Source organism: Xiphophorus maculatus, chromosome 12 (assembly GCF_002775205.1).
Source record: "Xiphophorus maculatus strain JP 163 A chromosome 12, X_maculatus-5.0-male, whole genome shotgun sequence".
NCBI classification, from domain to species: Eukaryota; Metazoa; Chordata; class Actinopteri; order Cyprinodontiformes; family Poeciliidae; genus Xiphophorus; species Xiphophorus maculatus.
This window is the reverse complement of record NC_036454.1, coordinates 408,392-424,714: the sequence shown is the minus strand read 5'-3', so window position 1 is coordinate 424,714 and position 16,323 is coordinate 408,392. Positions and strand designations below refer to the sequence as shown.

At 37.9% G+C, this 16,323-nt stretch overlaps 1 protein-coding gene across 1 annotated transcript in view; it reads right to left on the bottom strand.

The window, feature by feature from the left end:
- Window positions 1-4,644: 4,644 nt before the first annotated feature.
- Window positions 4,645-16,323, bottom strand: part of ydjc (YdjC chitooligosaccharide deacetylase homolog) — a 34,488-nt gene continuing 22,809 nt past the window's right edge. Inside the window, exons 4-6 of the mRNA XM_023343716.1 lie at window positions 15,010-15,109; window positions 13,773-13,950; window positions 4,645-6,905 (exon numbers count right to left, since the gene is read on the bottom strand). Coding sequence (XP_023199484.1) covers window positions 6,575-6,905; window positions 13,773-13,950; window positions 15,010-15,109 — 609 coding nt within the window. The 3' untranslated portion in view covers window positions 4,645-6,574. The remainder of the gene's footprint in view (window positions 6,906-13,772; window positions 13,951-15,009; window positions 15,110-16,323) is intronic.

The following is a 16,323-nucleotide window of genomic DNA, read 5'->3' as shown; positions in this document are numbered from 1 at the left end:
ACACATGTTTCATTTTTCTTCTGTTTAGGTGTCCTCCTTTCCCAGCAGTCAACAGTGGCAGGGATTATGGAACACCGCAGGAAGCAGAGTAACACTGAGGGAAAGCCCCTGGCAACATTTTTCCAACCCTCTTGTTTCTCTTACTCTACTGTTTCTCTTCATGGACAAAGAAACTCTTCCAAGTGACCTGAATGAACCAAATTAGGATTCGCTCCTTTGTTCTTCGAGACAAAAAGACTGCCATCTGAGCAGGAACATTTCAACACCATGATATTTTTAAGCTTTTTGGCCATCTACCCCTGATTCCAGAAGGATCTTATCATACACCAATGATACTTTTACAACACCTTTGATCAATTTCTTTACTATCCTTTGAAGAAAGAAACATGAACACAAATATAGCGCATCAAACACAGCTACACAGCAAACATCTTACAAAATGACTTTTGTAACCATTTAGTTTCATGTGCTCATTAGAAATGTTGCTCAAATTAACTGATTATAAAAATTTCTGTCAACCATGGCGTTTGCTTCAATGTTGAGACATTTTTACCACACAAAAGAGTAGTGTAGTAAAAACACATTATTCTTTGAAAGAATTGCTGTACCTGCTACTATCTCACTATAATGACATACAATATCATTATATTTGTATTTATTATCTCATTATTAAATTATTATTATAGCTAAGTCATCATATCAAGTCATTATGAAGAGATTTTTTTATCACAGTGGAAAAAACAGGCTGCCATACTTTACTTTACTTTCCATACTTTATTCTTTTTACTTTTCCTTATGCAGCCAAGCCATCCTCATTTGCATTAAATCAATTGGAATACTAACTATAAAAGTTCACAAATAAAAACCCATTATAGATTAATTACACAGATGTTTTAAAGTTTTTAGGTTTAATGATTTCTTAGTTGCAGCTAATAAAATCATGGCATTTAAGATTAGAATATTACATCAACAGTGAAGAATATGTGTGATACCTGCTTAAAGCTTATTTTCAAAAGACACTTTTAATCTAACATACAAGACTCATCGGCACTCATTCTAATTTATTAAATATTACGTACTACGAAACTTGTACATTTTGTCAGTTTTGGTCCTCCAAAGAATCTAACTTTGTACCACAGGACAAACAAAAACACTTTAGTGTGTCTTTCAGTAGTATGTCATTTTGTCAAGGACCGACAGAAATCTATGGCTTTTGAACACAGTGTTAATTTTAAGCATGACATACCAGCAGAATGATAATCAATAGGGAAGCAATAAAACATGGCAAGGATTCAATCTGTGGAAAGAATTAGATGAAGTTGTTAACAGATGATGGAAAAATGTCAGTAAGTGTTTTTTGAGACAAATATCACTTGCTACAATCAAGCATGTCTTATCAGTTTTTTGTTTTATTTTGTTTTTTTACATATATTGAATATAACAAATTGTCTAGCTGCACAGTTTGTTGTTTTATTAGTTCCTTTTGTAAACTTAATGATTTTCTTAATGATTTAAAAATAGAGAAAGTATAATACCCCAATGACCCCAATGATGAACGGCACCATTGGACTTCGTGTTCCCTCGCCTGGACGCGGGTCACCGGGGCCCCACTCTGGAGCCAGGCCTGGAGGGGGGGCACGATGGCGTGCATACATCTGCCATAGCTTTTGATTTTAAATGGGTAGAATATTCAGATGAAGTAATCTTCTTGTGGTTTCGTCGTGTATATAAATTGTTCCAATGCTATGCTAAGCATAACTCTTCAGCTTCCACTTCAGTCCTGTCACTCAAATAATATAAAATATATTTAACATTAACACAACCTGCTGTAGTTTTCGGTTTGTAAACATAATGGTAGCAATTTTGGACGAGTAGCACCGACAGATAGACTTAGCTATCTATCCGTGCTACGGTAGGAAAATCTGATGAGGCAGCACTGATAGTCAAAACACCAGACACCCGTAATCTTGGGAAAGTCTAGATTTGAGCTACCTAGCTCAATTAGCTGTGGCTCTGCAGCACAAATTAAAACCCTCCAGTAAGTAAACACTTAAAGGAAAAGACATGCAACAACTTTAATTTACTTTCACTGCTCAATAGGAAGAAACACATTAACAATAAAAATCAGACTGCAGTTCATTATTTCATTATTTTGGGTGAATCATGATAAACTGCCTCATTATACCATAAATCAAAACTAGCTAAACTGCTACGTTGGTTTCATAGACTTGGCTCCTTTTCCTGTCGAAGGTAGCCAATATTTCAATTATATTTAGCTCTCTAACTTTAATGAGAAGAGTTTGAAACTGGAGGGAGCGGATGAGCATTACCACCAACTGACAGCTCTGTATGGGAGCCGAGAGCAGAGGAGCTATTGCAGAGCAGCTGACGGTAAAAAAAATAAAGTATGCCTTTATTTGTTATCATCTTCAATGTAAGATGATAACAAACCACAAAATAAAATCTGAATACTTTTCTATAAAACTCTGGTGCTGAGCCTTAAGTTTAAGTTATGATACTCCCAGATATTCAATTTTTATAGGTTCTCTGCCATCCAGGACATGGAAAAACAAACAAACAAAATATTAAAGTTCAAAGCAACTTAAGTTATAATTTAAATAACACATAACTTGTATTGAGAACCGCTGCAATAAATCAATATTTATGAGGACTTTTATTAAGTGGAGTCACTCATTAAAACTTGTTTTTAGTCAGAGCCTTAAATTTTTGTAAAAGTGTAGCCGAGACAAGATCGGTGACACTGAACCAAACTCATATCTAATCAACATTTGAATCTTAATTTGGCTTCTATGGGTCTCAACAGGTTGTTTACTGAGAAAAACATATTTGATATGCATTGCTACATACGAGTCATTTTTGGTGGTGCAGCTTGAACATAATAAAAAAACTTTAAAAAAGTTAAACCACATTTTACGTTACATTTGACTGTAACTTTGCCAACCACCCCCCCAAAAATTACTCTTAAAAAATTTCTGTTTATGGTCCCTCCCCCAATAATGAGATGGGATTTACGCCCCCATGCAAACACTGTACATTACTATATAAATAAGCTAAATTATGGAAAATCAGTTCATACATTAAATGTTTTTTAGCCATTTTATTGGCGACGCACAGACAGGACGAGCATGCTACCATAGAATGGCAGCCAGTGCAGTTAGTGAGAGGTTGATCAATCCCAGGTGAGGCTCAACTCGCTGCTGCCTCACCGGCTTCGCTTCTGAGCATTTGAATGGGAAAATGTGAAAATTCAGCGATTTTGAAGAAAAAATAATCAGAATTGGTTAAGCTAAATAAAAAATAAATACTTTACAGTACAAACCACAGGGTGAAAATAGCAATATAAATTATTTTATTATATATTATTTTCCAGGTTGACAGGTGAGGCTCTGCCTCCCCTGACCGCACATCACTGATGCATATATATATATATATATATATATATATATATATACATATATATTACAGGGTTTCCCCCAGAAAACTTGCTAAGCCCGGTGGCCGGGGCTTGGAGGCGGTCCACCATGTTTTTATATTAAAAGATGTTGACAGGAAATGTAAAAATATTACTGGGTAAATGTATGTTACTGGACAACATTGCCAGTGAAACTATTTAAACCCACAACAGAATCTTAAAAACAAATAAAAAAAAAATACAATTTAAATGAATATCAATTATTTGCACTTCTGTTTAATCCAAATTAAGTCAGCAGCTCCATCAGGCCCCCAGGGATTCAGGGGCCCATAAATGCTAATATTTTAATACAGACCACAGATACATAAATGTAACATTTGTTTATTGAGATGATTAATGCTGCTAAATTTGATTTAATAGTTTCAGCATACATTAAAAGATTTAAAATTATTTATTATTTAAATGTAAGACTTAAATTAGCTGGCAAGTTTACTTTGTAAAAGTTCAAAGAACAATATTCATAGTTAGATTGTTTTGTTACCACAGCAACAATCTGATGGTCTGAGTTTAATCTTTGAGTTTGACCTCTGTTCACAAATACAAATGAGTAAACTGCAATTATAACTGATTGTTTTTACGTTGGCCGGTTAAACTACTCCCTCTCTCCCAGATGTCACTAAATCTAACACAGAAGTTGTTAGAGGTGCTGATGTTTTTAGCAGCTAGAGAGGCCCCTAAATCAAATTTTGCTCAAGGCCTCCTACAGACTTGGACCGGCCTTCCATGACGAGTTAAATGTGCTACAAACGGGAGATTTAATTTAATGATGCTAATGTGGATTTAGTAGCTCTTCCATTTTGTGTCTGTTGAATTTTTAATAAGCGTCACAGAAATTGCTTTGGTTGCCCAAATTTAAGGGACGAGTTTCTCTGATCTTCGTGCGTCCGCGAGCATTAACTCTGGCTGACTAAGTGGACAAAGCATTTGATATGGTTTGATGCTTAGTGTAACCAGAAAAATAATACCAAAAATAATAATAAAGTAATATAAAACCAGGGTGATGCGTGACTGCTCACCAGACTGAACCTGACTCCACTGGTTAAATATATACATATATATATATATATATATATATATATATATATATATATATATATATATATATATATATATATATATATATATATATATATATATATATATATATATAGGGCCTACAGTTTAAACGATTTCAAGTATTTGTTTGTTTATTGTTACATAATTTGGGCTTCCAGCTCATTAAGTCCACAAAAGCAGGAATTAAAATTTAGAATACTCTGAAGAAATCAGCCCAAATTTCACAGGGTATGAATGTTGCAAATTGAGTGTGACGCACTAATCATCTACTACAGTCAAAGCACCACCAGGTGTTATTAAATTGCTTGAGTTTGGTTCAATTGTCTCAGTTCCGTTCATTATGGAGAAGACTTGATACCCTCCATAGGATGGGTAAGCCACAAAAGTTCATAGCTAAGGATGCTGGCTGTCCACAGAGAGCTGTGTCCAAGCATGTCACTGGAAATCTAGTGATATGGCAACATTTGGCAGGAGAAGTTGCACCAGCCAAAGAGATTATCTTCTTGATGATCAAATTGAGAAGATTCAACAATCTGGCAGAGATCCATAAAGAGTCACAACTTCAAAAACCACTGCAGAATGCTAGGAGGGAGAAGAGATCGATTATTTTTTAAGGATTATCTCTTTTATATTAGGTCATACCAAAAGTTTTAATACATGTAAAATCTTTTTTTTTTAAATTACACGCTGCAGCTTTTAGCAGACATTTGGTGAGATTTCACTGCCGAGTGGAGGTTGAGTGGCACTACGTCTGTGAAATATTATTTATCAATAGCGCATGGCGGCAGTCCAACAGCGAGAGTAGAACCAGGATTTTACACAACTATCACGATGACTCAAATTATTTTTCGGGTTATTCATTTAGCCTTCTGATTGTCATGCTCATCCAGCTGAGAGTTGGTCCAGGTGCGCTGCTTTACTTGCTGTCTGATCGCTTCAGGTGTCTTTTTATCTGTTTGCCTTTCTTTTTACTGTTACTAAGTGAACATGGTGGTACTGACTGTATTTTATTGCAAAGTGTTATGGTTTTCAACCTCTATTTTAAAATCATTAAGAAAATCATTAAGTTTACAAAGGAAACTGGTGGATACACTAAATTCAAAAATATATATTTTATAAAATAGACTACTCTGTGTTTGACCATTTTTTTGTCCTCCCAACTGACTACACTACCTCTGAGATGTGTGAGTCAAGGCACATATCTTGACTCTCAATGTGTTGAGCACTGATGATGCACATAAAATCTTATGCAGATTGGTTGATGTATTAAGGAGGTTTAGCTGTTGGAATAATCTACAGGGAGCAGTGGAGTCAAATTACAATTTAAGGCAACTGGGCTCATTAGAAGTTAAAGGTAAATCATATGAAGTTTGGTGCAAATCAGATGATGCATGTGTGATTTAGAGTCAAATGTATGTGAATGGCAACAGATTGGAATTCGCCATTAAGCCACACCCACATGCTCCAGCCAGCAGCTCATGTTGCGAGAAGGATTTACCAACATGTTCTATTTCATTAAGTACATGTTTAAATCTGCATTAATCATAGAGTAAAAAGAAAAAAAAACAGCAGGAAAAAGGCAACTTCCTCCTAGGGGGATAAATGGGTGAGTTAATGTCACCAATTGATCATGTGTATGTGATAAACTTGTGATACGTTATGACAAAGAAAGTTTCATCGAGCTGGGAGCTACCTTTTTAATGCTGTCAGCATAAATAAGGAAGCAATAAAAATAATTGTAGAACATGACCTTTTAGACTGTATTCATCTAGTTTAACTTCCTAAGTTATACTTTCTCTTATATATTTAAATGTAATTCGATTTCATCCAAACAAAATTATTTAAGAAATTCCCTCTGGTTACCTGACCTATTTTAGTAAACAAAATGTTCCACATGGTTCAGGATTTGAAGTTCTTGTAATTAAACCTTTCAGGCTCAATTAGTATTATAAACATCTCTAATGACTCTACATATATAAACTTTATCCACAAGTGTAAAACTGTACTATTCCATGACAACAGTTGTCAAAGGTCTCTAAAACCACAGAGTTGGACTCCCTCCTGGCAGTAAAGCTCCAGGACAGATGGGCTTCTGAGCATATTCAGCTCATGTTCTCTTTCAGCAGACTGGGAGAAGTCATCTGGGCCCTCCCCACAGCCACCTTCATCAGGATGACTTGGGTAACCTGGATGAACCATAAGCTCTGCTGTGACGACTGGTTGATGAAGGCCAGGTGATCTTCTGGAAATGGTGTTAGAAGTTCTTGTTCCCAAAGCTTGCTTGAGAGCCCTCTGCAGGCTCGAAACGGACATGTTCTGACCCATGGTGGAGAGTCCCAAGTACACGTCTGGCCACCTGCAAATATTATAAAGTATTACAATATTACAACAAAAGGGGGAATAAGAGCTCTAAAAGGAAACAAATTAAATCAACCCACAACATTCAACAATATACAGTGCACCCAGAAAGTATTCTCACATTTTTCAAAAAAATAAAAAAATTATATAAACAGTATATATTTGCAAAAATTAACACCAGCATATGGGTATAACCAACACATGTGTTGCAGAATGTGTTGGTATAACAGACAAAAGAGTCATCTTTCGTTTATTCAAGAGAAGAGCTGTTGGCTCTTGGAGCTGCGGAGGAAGTATCGAGGCTGCAACACTGAGGCTAAGCTACAGATTAGGCTTGCTGACAACCAAAAGAGTTTTAAACCATCACTTTTCTGTGTGAATGTAGGGAACATCAACTCACTACTCAGTGAGATGGATGATGGGACAGTACAGTTTTCAATCCAGTCTGGTGTCCAGGTGAGGAGAGGAAAAGCTTCCAGAAGGAAGGTAGAAACTCCACCTCTTATGATGGAAATAGTGTTTCTGGGAGTCTTCCAGTTATGGAATGTAGAGAGAGGACACAAGCGAGAGGACTCCCAGTTAACCCTATACTTCTTTCCTATTTCATTGATCCTTACTTTCCATTTTCGACTTAAGAGTTAGCATTAGTTTGTGTTAAGACTATTCCATCCAAAATGAGCAACTCTAAGAATTTTAAATCAGCTACAGGTGCTTAATCTGCCCCAGCAAGTGCTGCAGGGAGGCTAGCATCATCTTTTACTACACCTGGTGAGCCTGTTGCTTTGCCTTAACTATGGGTGAGCCATGCAAAATATTTGAAATAATGTGAAGGCTTATTAGCAGTGCACGTTTTAATGATTTCCTTGCTTCTTTGGATGGGTGACCCTGATATTGGTCATTTGAGGGGACCAATGCCAATAATGATATTGGTCATTATCGACATATCTACATATGTAGATATGCAGATCTACATATGTAGATATGTAGATATACATATATCTACCAAAACAGGTGTTTTGGTAGATATATGTATATACAGGCATTATTCTAAGAACATTCTTTTGACACACCCACATTGTCCAGCCAGTAGACAGTGTTGACAAAATATTTCAGCATCACATTATTGTATGTCAGACACAGGATTAAATCTACATGAATCAAAGAGTAAAAGTAAGACATCCAGCAGCAAAACAGGTGGCATTCATTTCAAAGAGAGTGGGGTTAAAGTGGTGTCACCAGTTGACTAGTGCTGGTCTGTTATGACACAGAAAGTGTGATGCAGCTGGGAGATTGTATGAGGAAGTTATTCCACCTTGATGTTTTATGGCAAATGGTCAGATCTTGATGCTTGACTACGCTTGCATGCTTTGATGCAGCCAAAAGCTTTTCCTCTTCAATGCCTCAAAAATCTGCTGAGTGATTCTGAAGTCTGCATGTCAAAAGATTTGGGATGAGTTCGCTCAGATACATATGTAAAGGAGACAAAATTATGTCTTTGATAAAAAATGGCCAACCACTTGTTTGAGACTTTTTTGTGGATTCTGACAAGTTACACGTGTTTTTATATGTTTGTGTCACGTGGTAGCTATCAGATACCTGGTAAGAGGAACAGTAGCCCTTGGTCTCAAAAATGTTGGACACCCCTGATCTAATGTGTGTGCTAGGCATCTTCTTTCTGATTAAATTTACTGTTGGATTCATGTCTGAGTTTTTGGATTCCAGGTTCTATTGATAAGTGGTCTCCATTTGTACCAGTCAAATCCAAATCAAAACAAGTTCTACTGTTTGCTTAACTCTGCATGAAATAGTTTTATAGGTATATATGCAAGACAAATAAATACTGACAATATTGTTTTTATGTACCATATTACTTGTTTATTTAATCAATGTTGGAGTAAATTAAATATCTTACTCCTTTTCACTTCTTTAAAACCCCTTAATCCTGACCCCCTAAATCACACAAATTAAATCAGCTGCTGTTCTTGAACAATTTGGAGTACATGCAAAAGCTTGGTCTCTATATGAAGATGACAAGCTGAATTTTCTACTTTTGCAGTCAAAAATACTTTAACTGTAAGTAATTCGTAGCTATCACATTTGTAACACAAAAGAAATCTAAAAATTTTGCTTCACCCAGATTTTTCATTTTTATTTCTTGTAAATGCACATTGAGTGTTGAATGTATGGACTGGAAAATACAATAAATCTGTAGAATAAAGTATTCTGCTCATGGATTTCAAGACTGATGAAAGTAGCACAAAAAAGAAATGTCATTTTTGACATGTTTATTTTTGAAGATGTACAGGTGTTGTCCAAGTGTGCCATTTGGAGTCTCCAGATGTCACACTTGGACAACATCTTATATACAAACTTCAAGTGACTGTAACTCCTCAGTGCTTCAACATACAGTCATCAACGAGGCTCTAATGAATGATAATGACCAGAGCAGTGCATTATCCACTATCAGTAATGTTATACACAACATTACTGATAGTGGAAATGACTTATAATTATATAAATAATATAGCATATCTGGGGGGGCAGGGAAGGTTAGCGTACAGTCAGACCTCCTCCCCCTTCTTGCAATAAGGGGGGAAGGGTTCGTCTGAGCGTTTTGAGATTAGACCTCTACATTGTGTAGGAGTTTGCAAAATGATGTCCATTTGGAAAGCAAGGACTGATGTTACGAACAAAGTCTTGAATCTGGAGATATCAGAATAGTGAGGAACGCTATAAACTAAATTTAGAGGAAATAGCATCAAAGGTAGCAAAAATACCATCTATATAAAGGTCACTAAATTTACTTAAGCCTGCTCTGGCATTGGGCAAAGATAGGATTTAATATGGATAGCAGGAAAACATGGTTGTCACGTATGGGACTGTAGATAGAGAAGTTTGTCATATTGAAGTGTTGTCTAAATTGTGACCATATTTTTAGGGTGGAGATTACAACTGGGCATGAAGAATGTTGCTTAGGAGAGAGAGGAAGCTTTGAGGTAACTAATGCAGGGAAAGATGATGGCTTACATGCATTCAGTTCTAATTGGCGCCAGTCAACATCTGGTTGGTGGAGCAAACAGACTACTTTTTGTAGGTTTTCTGCCCGGTAATAATACAACATATTAGGTAGAGCCATTGGGTCTTCCTTGGGTCTCTGAAGAAATGCCTATTGATTCTGAGGTGTTTATTACTCCTCATGAACGAGGACAGCTGTTTATCAATAAGTCTGAATAACGATTTTGGGATAAAAACTGGAATACTCTGAAAGAGATACATAAATCTTGGCAATATGTTCATTTTAACACATGCTACTTTGCCAGCTAGAGATAAATTTAGGACACTCAACTTCTGGAAGTCGTGTTTAAGATTATTAAGTAGAGAGGTGACATTTTTTTCAAACGGATCAAATCCTCTCGCGTCACATTGACTCCCAAATATTTGAATCCTGTTCTAGAGAGAGAGAAGGGCAAGTCAGTTTCTGTAATTTGACGTGTGGAGTTATTAATTGGAAACCATTCACTCTTTAGGAAGTTCAACTTATATCCTGAAAATTTACCAAAGCAGTTTAGCAAGCTCACGATGTTGGAGATGGATGATACTGGGTCCTAGATGTAGAGTAATAAGCGTATAAGGACAGCTGATGTTTCAGCTGTTTTCTATAAATTCCCTTAAACCCCCGTGAAGTCTTAAGCATAATTGAAAGTGGCTCAATAGCCAAAACGAAGAGGAGCGGACTGAGAGGACAACCCTGCTGGGCACCCCTGGATAAAGAAAAGGGCCTAGACCTTAGTCTGTTAGTAATTATACTTGCTTTGGGTGATGTATACAACAGTTGTACCCATGATGTAAATTTGGGCCCTAACCCAAATTTGCCAATTTGCTACCTATTTGCCAATACTGCAAATAGGTAGGGCCACTCGACCTGGTGGAATGCCTTCTCCGCATCAAAGGAGACCACAACCTTGGGGGTCTCCCCCAATGAAGGAGAATGAACAACACCAATAAGCCTGCGTATATTAGAGAAAGAGTGGCGACCCCTCATGAACCCAGTTTGATCTGAGGAGATTATGTCTGCAATCGCCGCATCCAGTCTCATAGCCAGAAGTTTAGCTAAGATTTTAACGTCTCCATTTAGGAATGAAATAGGCCTGTAGGAAGCGCAGTCTGTTGGATTTTAACCATGTTTTAGTAAGAGTATAATGTTAGCTTCTGTAAGGGTCTGTGGCAAGGTTCCCTGATCCAGTGAGTGGTAAACATTTCAAGTAAAAGAGGTGCTAACTTGGATGAGAATTTTTTTATAGAATTCGATTTTATAGCCATCTGGTCCAGGGGCCTTGCCACTCTGCATTGCTGAGATAGAATTGATGACTTCACTAAGAGTAAGGGGCTTATCCATATCCCTCTCCCTAGCAGGGATATCCAAGCAGTCTAGAAAATTATTCATATCTGAATTATCCTCTGGGAATTGTGATGACTATAGATCAGAATCAAATTTCTCAAAGACTTGATTTATTTCAGCTGGATCAACAGTTTGCTCATCAAAGGTCTTTTGGATCTGTGATATGAGCTGCGCCGCCGACCGGCTTTTAAGTCAGTGGGCCACAATAATAGCTAATAATAATATAACAAAAAATATATAACAATAATATTTATAATAAGGGGCATGTTTGAGTACATGCATACATGCGAGAACATACTCAGGTGTATGGATATACAGTATGTCCCTTATGAGAAAAACAGGGCAATCCACTTGAAACTGAAATATTATTTTATCCAGTGGTTCAGTGCAGAGTACGTAGGTGCATAACTCAGTAATTTATTAGAGTATTATCTTTTCCTCTTCCCTGAATTATTTTGCCCTCTTTTTCTATCCTCTCCATCCCTGCTCCACCCCCCAAAATAAGTCTGCTGGCTGATGTTTGTTTATTTTGCAACGCAGCGGTCGTAGAACACCCGGGCTTCCTCCGGCGTTTCAATTAAGTGGATTTCTCCCTTAAATGTAACTTTAAGACAGGCAGGGAAAAGAAGACGAAATGACACACCTCTCTGGCAAAGAGCTCCTTTAACATCGTTGAATGTCGACCTTTTCTTTGCAAGAGCAATGCTGAGATCTGGAGATATTCTCAAGGTGGTTCCCTGATGCTTCACTTTGTGCTGCCTGGACCATCTTAAAGCGACTTCCTTCTCTTGGTATCGATGGAATGCAAGGATGAAGGGTCGCGGCGGATGTCCTGCTGTGGGCTTGGGTTCAGCTGTGCGGTGAGCACGCTCCAATTCCGGAGGAGAAGGAAATATGTCGTCCCCCATAGCATCCTTTAGCAACTTGAAGATAAACGTAGTTGGATCCTGGTTGTCTTCAGGTATGTTAAGTATGCGTAGATTGGATCTACGAGATCAATTTTCCAGGTTTTCCAGGCGTTTCAGCAAGGTTGTGTTTTGGGCCTGGAGAGTTTTAATGGCAGCTTCAGCTTCGCATATGAGTTGAAAGTTATTGCCTGCCAGGCTTTCTGCTACTACAAGGCAGCCCTGAAAAAAGTCCACTTTGTCTCACAGTCCGTCTACAGATGCTTGCAGAATCCGAATCGACTCTTGAATTAATGTGGTCACATCCTCTTTAAAGTTGTTCCACTGCTTAGATTAGTTCTGTGATCAGTTGGGACATGGAAACAAGATCTCCGCATTTACTTTCGCCAGGTGGTTCAGTGTCAGAGGAAGCCACGGCCATTGGGGCTACCTTGTTAGCTATGCTATTCATTCGCCTGGTTGAAGTAGAAAGCTTTTGTTGTTTAGGATTATCACTGGCCATTATATCGTCACAAGAGTTCAGGAACGGTGCTTCTGTCAGTCCGGTGCTTTAAAGAAATTTAAAGAAAGTTGGCCGAGAACTCCTTCACCCTGCTTCCTTCTTCTACATTGCCAAACCAGAAGTCCCCCCCACTTCTAACTGTATGCTAAACCCTTCAGTCCCCTCCTCACCTTTCCTCCAGTGTCCCATTCCCTTGACCCTCCATTCTCGCTCTCCAGTTCGCTTTACCCCCATCACTCTGACTGTAGCAGGGGACGATTAAAAGTTTCCAGTATTCTTAAATCCAAAACTTGTCAGCACTCTTATGGCCATAATCATCCACTCCAGTGAGTTGTGAAGTTCTGCTGAAGAAACACATCCGGTTTGAACGCGTTCTGACAACATGTCTCTCCGTGGCTCTCTGTTGGTGAGAAAAAGTCCTATAAACACAGTTACGCATGATGGCGCAGAGCCTGACTTTGACGCAGCAAAGGTGCACACATTACGCGTGTTTATGCATGCAGCTGGTGGATTCATGTCAAAACAAACCCCAAAATGCTTTGTATTCTTAAGGCAGGACACGTGTTGGCTACACATCAGTGGCTTTAGATTTAGTCTCCAAGTTGACCAGTCAGAAATATTCCAGAAAGAATACAGACATGTCAAAATGAGCTCAAGTCGCTCTCTGGTTATTATTGGCTTGGAAAAAGCCATTTCATAACATTATTGGTCGAATGTGGTATCAATCAAAAGGGGGGCTCTAGGCTGTCCAATAAAAGCATCATAATGGACACCGGCAGAGTTTAAACCCTTAAATCTCAAACCCGGAAAATACAATGGAAAAACTGCACCAGACGTTCCGGGGCAGGTTAAGGGGTTAATAATGTATCTTGACATATGCCACATTTGATGGCTCTCCCCCCTCTTTTCTAGCATCTTTTCTCTCCAGCAATGTAGGTATGTGTGTTTTGAAACTAAGGAGAACCCAAGCTGAAAACAAAAAGCAAAAAAAAAAAAAAAAAAAGAAAAATAGCAAACCGGAAGATGCTTTATCTTTGGCTCATAAAAACACAAATATACCTGATTCCATGGTGTTTGAAGACAGGGATTGAGTCCAGGGCATCCTTTTCCACTTCCATGTAAAAAGTGTGGAGGTGTGCTGGCAGCCACGGACAGCTGTGCAAACCTGGCTCCATTGGAACACGAGTGAATGGAATCCTTACGTCAGAGAGGACCTGTGCAAACACTTCACGAACATCTGGACAGTATAAATAATACCACAGAACTAAATCTTCTTGCCATCAAGTTCATTTCAAACTATTTTTGTGGCTCCTAATTACAACAAGTGGCAGCCCAAAGCACTTTACAAAATCTCCAAAAACCCAAATCATATAAATAAAATCAAATAATCCTGTTTATTCCAATTCAGTCCAACTGTGTAGTCACTTTCAGAAATGGTTGCACACAGTCCAAAATTATCAATTTAAGTGACAATGTCCACTTACATAGTATCCACTTACATAATGGACATTGTCAAAATTTCCCACATTGGACAACAAGCATCTTATTTACATCTTATCGGACTTCTGCTGAGAGGCTGAGCAACGTGGTTTCATGGCCCTGTGATGTCACCACCTTCACTTCACTCATGTCTTTGTTTTGCCCTTTGTTTTGTCTGAATGTTGCCTCCCTGTGTCCTAATGTGTCCTTTCTCTGATTTTTATTTTGTTACAAACTGTGGAGTACTCACTTTTAACCCAGAAAAAGAATTAGAACAAACTTAAAATCCAGAAAAAATTCTTCCAGAACAGGAACATTTAGTTTTTATTATTACTTAGAAACTGTGGCGTACTCATTACTTTTACAAATTTAGAGCACACTTAGAAAGTCCAGAGAATACTTACACTTATTTAGCAAGCCAGAACAGGGATTAGAACTTGGAACCCAGAAAAACTCCCTTAGCAACTACTTTTTAGACTCCTATTCTTCTAAACCAGAAAAGGAATTAGACCAGAGGATACTTACTTATACTTATCTACCAACCCTGAATAGGAGTATCTAGTTTATTTACTTTGGATCAACATTATTAGCTTTTTCTTCTTTTGCTCTTTCCTTTGGTTTGTTATTTTGTTTGTATTTCCTTTTAATTAATGTAACGCACTTTGTATTGCCTTGTTGCTGAAAATATGCTATATAAATAAAATTACCTGTACTTTACCTTACTTATATCCACTCAGAAGTAGTTGGTATTTTATTGGAATGCCATTTAGATTAGTTCACACATAAAAAAACTCAGGTGCTAACCATTTTGCAATACCTGGCAGAACATGAACATGCTGGTGTCCGTCCATGTGATGAGGCAGGTGACCTGTCAGTTCTATAAAGCGCCTGACTTGGGCCCTCAGTTCCAGCTCTACCTGGGAACAAACCCAAAATAAAAATGAGAAAAACTTCAAAAGAAATCAATTTTTTTGTATCACGTTAGTGACCCATGAACCTGAGTTACATTTACTGTCACTTACATTTTCTTCACCACAGAAGCAAGGGTATATATGTTATCTTTAGATAGCAATAAGTTGATTAGGATGAGGAAAAACATGAAGAATTTGCATTCTCATTTTTCTTTGGTTCTGAAAAGGGCTGTATAGAAGGAAGACATTTAGATTTTCTGAATGTGAATTCGTTCAGAAAATGAATGAATTTTCTGAATGATGTGGATGTGTGAATACATCCACTGATGCATGTAGACACATTATCAGTGATGTTCCCGGAATCATTGGGTGTTTCGGGTCTTTCAACATCATACTCCCACTTCCATGGATGATCAGTCCACAGCTTGTTTCAAGATGGCTAACTAGCTACATTCACTCTCCAGTTCTCCTCTCTTAAGCCACAACCATCTTAAAGCCCTCTCTGCTGTTTCAGTGGTGCTAAGGACGGCTCTCCTTCTGCATTCTCCCTTGATGCCAAGTCTACTCAAGGCTCTGGCGAAAGAGTGAGCTGCAAAACCTTTGCAATTAAACTCAAGTGGTGAAGCAGCTCACTCTCCATCCTGCCCCGTTACAGTGACTGACCGACCCTACATACTTGAAGATTTTTCTTGAAGGCTTCTTTCAAGTGACATTCCCATGGGACTGTCAGCTCCAGCAGCACAACTTTTTACCTGCCATGAAAATGTGCAGCAGCCACACAAACCTTCTTTGTGGACAATGACAAACAGCAAACTACCAGAACTCACCTAAATACACTGAAACCTAAGTCCACACACAAAATAAATTAACAAAAATTAAAGGATGTGAAAACCTCACTCCAATGTAAATAGTAATTTCTCTCAGTTTTTGTCACACAAAGAAATAACGAATTGGCCTGTGCGCCAATGTGCAAATCTCAGCTGACTGCTCTGCTGTTCAAACAAGCACTTGCACTTGAATCTCTTTCTTTTTTCTATTTGGAATTTTTTCTTAATTTTTTTTTTCTTTTAGGTGACTTTATGTGCCCTGAAAGCAAGCACCTATTAATAAAACATATAACTATTTTTACAATAGTTGTAATAATAACTGTTCAGCTGTCAGCGATGCGCTCTGACAGCTGAAGGAGGAACAGCTTGTCCTGCTCTCTCTCGTCTTTACTG